A 3,513-nucleotide genomic window follows, 5' to 3' on the forward strand; every position below is an offset into this window, starting at 1 on the left:
AATAAATAATAATACAAATAAAATAAATCAATCAGACAGTGAGTCAACCAATCAGTCAATTAGTCAATCAGTCAATCAATAATTTAATCACTCAGTCAATAAATCAGTCAGTAAATCGATCAATCAATCATATAATCAGTCAATTTGTCAACCAGTCAGTCTATCAATCAATCAATCAGTCAGTAAATCAATCAATGATAATAAGTGATTTTATATCAGACAGGCTGTTTCCCTGTTCTCTATGTAATCACTACTGTTGACCAGAGGGACTACTTTATAACCACATCCCTGTACCCCCCCCCCCCCAGGTTCTCTATGTAATCACTACTATTGACCAGAGCCCTTTGGGACTACTTTATAACCACATCCCTGTATCCCCCCCCCCCAGGTTCTCTATGTAATCACTACTGTTGACCAGAGGGACTACTTTATAACCACATCCCTGTATCCCCCCCCCAGGTTCTCTATGTAATCACTACTGTTGACCAGAGGGACTACTTTATAACCACATCCCTGTATCCCCCCCCCAGGTTCTCTATGTAATCACTACTGTTGACCAGAGGGACTACTTTATAACCACATCCCTGTATCCCCCCCCAGGTTCTCTATGTAATCACTACTGTTGACCAGAGAGACTACTTTATAACCACATCCCTGTATCCCCCCCCCAGGTTCTCTATGTAATCACTACTATTGACCAGAGCCCTTTGGGACTACTTTATAACCACAGCCCTGTATCCCCCCCCCCCCCCCCAGGTTCTCTATGTAATCACTACTGTTGACCAGAGGGACTACTTTATAACCACATCCCTGTATCCCCCCCCCCAGGTTCTCTATGTAATCACTACTATTGACCAGAGCCCTTTGGGACTACTTTATAACCACAGCCCTGTATCCCCCCCCCAGGTTCTCTATGTAATCACTACTGTTGACCAGAGGGACTACTTTATAACCACATCCCTGTATCCCCCCCCCCAGGTTCTCTATGTAATCACTACTATTGACCAGAGCCCTTTGGGACTACTTTATAACCACATCCCTGTATCCCCCCCCCAGGTTCTCTATGTAATCACTACTATTGACCAGATCCCTATGGGACTACTTTATAACCACATCCCTGTATCCCCCCCCCAGGTTCTCTATGTAATCACTACTATTGACCAGAGCCCTATGGGACTACTTTATAACCACATCCATGTATCCCCCCCCCAGGTTCTCTATGTAATCACTACTATTGACCAGAGCCCTATGGGACTACTTTATAACCCTATCCCTGTATCCCCCCCCCCCAGGTTCTCCCCTTCCTGTTGTCTCCTGGTCTAAACTGCGAGCCCCGTTACCATGGAAGCACACTGTGGAGGGTGGAGTTCTGACTCTGACCAGCGTGGGGCGCCAGGATTCAGGACAGTACATCTGTAATGCCACCAATACACACGGATACAGCCAGGCATACACACAGCTAGAGGTGGACTGTGAGTACACACACTCCAACACGCACACACACACACTCCAACACACACACACACACACACACACACACACACACACACACACACACACACACACACACACACACACACACACACACACACACACACACACACACACACTCACAAACACACATCGACATGTAATAACTCTCCCCCCTCTTCCTCCTCTTCCTCCCCAGCCCCTCCCTACACCACCAGTCTACCAGACCAGGTGAGACTCCGCCCCGGTGACACCCTCCGTCTCCAGTGCCTCGCCCACGGCTCTCACCCAATCACATTCCATTGGACGCGGGTGGGCCGGGCCGGCATGCCCGCAGGGGCGGAGACCAGTAAGGATGGCCAGCTGCTGATTGGCCAGGTGAAGTTGAATGACAGCGGGACCTACAAATGCGTGGCGACCAACCACGTTGGTTCCAGCGAGGCTCTGGCGAAGGTCACAGTGAAATGTGAGTTGTAACGTATTAGGCTGATATGAAAACCAATCGTATAGATGTAGACTTCTGTCTGAACCCTTCAGAGTTAAATAACAAGTGTGAAATGTTAATAGTCTCTCTCTCTCTCTCTCTCTCTCTCTCTCTCTCTCTCTCTCTCTCTATCTGTCTCTCTCTCTCTCTCTCTCTCTCAATCTCTCTCTTTCTCTCACTCTCACTCTCACTCTCTTTCTGTCCCTGTCCACAGCCTAAGCCAACTCATCTCCCCTGCGGCTCTCTTCATACGTCTAATGTTGATGTCACAAACCCCACAACCCCCCCAAGATATGCATACATAGTGGGGGAAAAAATGTTTATGAAATAAATGTTGATCAAATCAATAATGGTAAATATTTTGAGATGTTCTCTGTATGTGAATCCCTGATTTCATGTTCAGCTCAGTTATTTACAATTACAGCCTTCACATACAAAAATCCTGTTTGGAACATTCCAAATTTCCAATTTATTCCCTCCTGATTCTGGGAAACGTCCAACCGGGATTTGGGGAAAACCAGGGAATTTATTGAAAGTTCTCTGAATTTTGCAACCCTTCTCCTACTAACCGGAAGGTTGCAAGTTCAAATCCCCGAGCTGACAAGGTACAAATCTGTCCTTCTGCCCCTGAACAAGGCAGTGAACCCACTGTTCCTAGACCAGTTAACCCACTGTTCCTAGACCAGTTAACCCACTGTTCCTAGACCAGTTAACCCACTGTTCCTAGACCAGTTAACCCACTGTTCCTAGACCAGTTAACCCACTGTTCCTAGACCAGTTAACCCACTGTTCCTAGACCAGTTAACCCACTGTTCCTAGACCAGTTAACCCACTGTTCCTAGACCAGTTAACCCACTGTTCCTAGCCCTTCATTGAAAATAAGAATTTGTTCTTTAACTGACTTGCCTAGTTAAATAAAGGTAAAAATAAATGTCATTGAAAGAACAGGTGTTCATAATGTTTTGTACACTCAGTGTATATGTAAATAATATAAATTAAATGTAAACAGTGTGCCAGTGATCTGTTCTACTCTAGTCCAGCCTACCATGATATATTTGCCTAGTTAAATAAATAAATAAATACGTGGCCACACGTTTGACGTCACTTTAATGTTCTGCTTTCCGCCACACGATGGGGCTATTGAGTTAGCTTCATGCAAGTAAGCAGACATTGACCTATAATACACTCAGACTAGCAGGACAAAGTTCTGTTGGATTTCATTCAACTACATGACACATATTTTTATGCGTATTTATTTATTTTATTTAACCGTTATTTAACTAGGCAAATATATAGGCTGGACTAGAGTAGAACAGATCACTGGCACCTAATGGGCCAACCAGTACCTTTTCCTGGGTTTTGTACACCTAATTTTTTAAAATTTTACCAGGCAAGTCAGTTAAGAAAAAATTCTTATTTTCAATGACGGCCTAGGAACAGTGGGTTAACTGCCTGTTTAGGGGCAGAACGACAGATTTGTAGCTTGTCAGCTCGGGGATTTGAACTTGCAACCTTTCGGTTACTAGTCCAACGCTCTAACCACTAGGCTACCCTGCCGC

General features: G+C 45.1%; 1 protein-coding gene across 1 annotated transcript in view; it reads left to right on the forward strand.

The window, feature by feature from the left end:
- LOC110513592 (basement membrane-specific heparan sulfate proteoglycan core protein-like) overlaps positions 1-2,301 on the forward strand; it is a 15,130-nt gene extending 12,829 nt beyond the window's left edge. Inside the window, exons 6-8 of the mRNA XM_036948918.1 lie at positions 1,293-1,472; positions 1,670-1,936; positions 2,169-2,301. Coding sequence (XP_036804813.1) covers positions 1,293-1,472; positions 1,670-1,936; positions 2,169-2,173 — 452 coding nt within the window. The 3' untranslated portion in view covers positions 2,174-2,301. The remainder of the gene's footprint in view (positions 1-1,292; positions 1,473-1,669; positions 1,937-2,168) is intronic.
- Positions 2,302-3,513: the final 1,212 nt, after the last annotated feature.

The sequence above is a fragment of the Oncorhynchus mykiss genome, chromosome 17 (genome assembly GCF_013265735.2).
Source record: "Oncorhynchus mykiss isolate Arlee chromosome 17, USDA_OmykA_1.1, whole genome shotgun sequence".
Classification (NCBI taxonomy): Eukaryota; Metazoa; Chordata; class Actinopteri; order Salmoniformes; family Salmonidae; genus Oncorhynchus; species Oncorhynchus mykiss.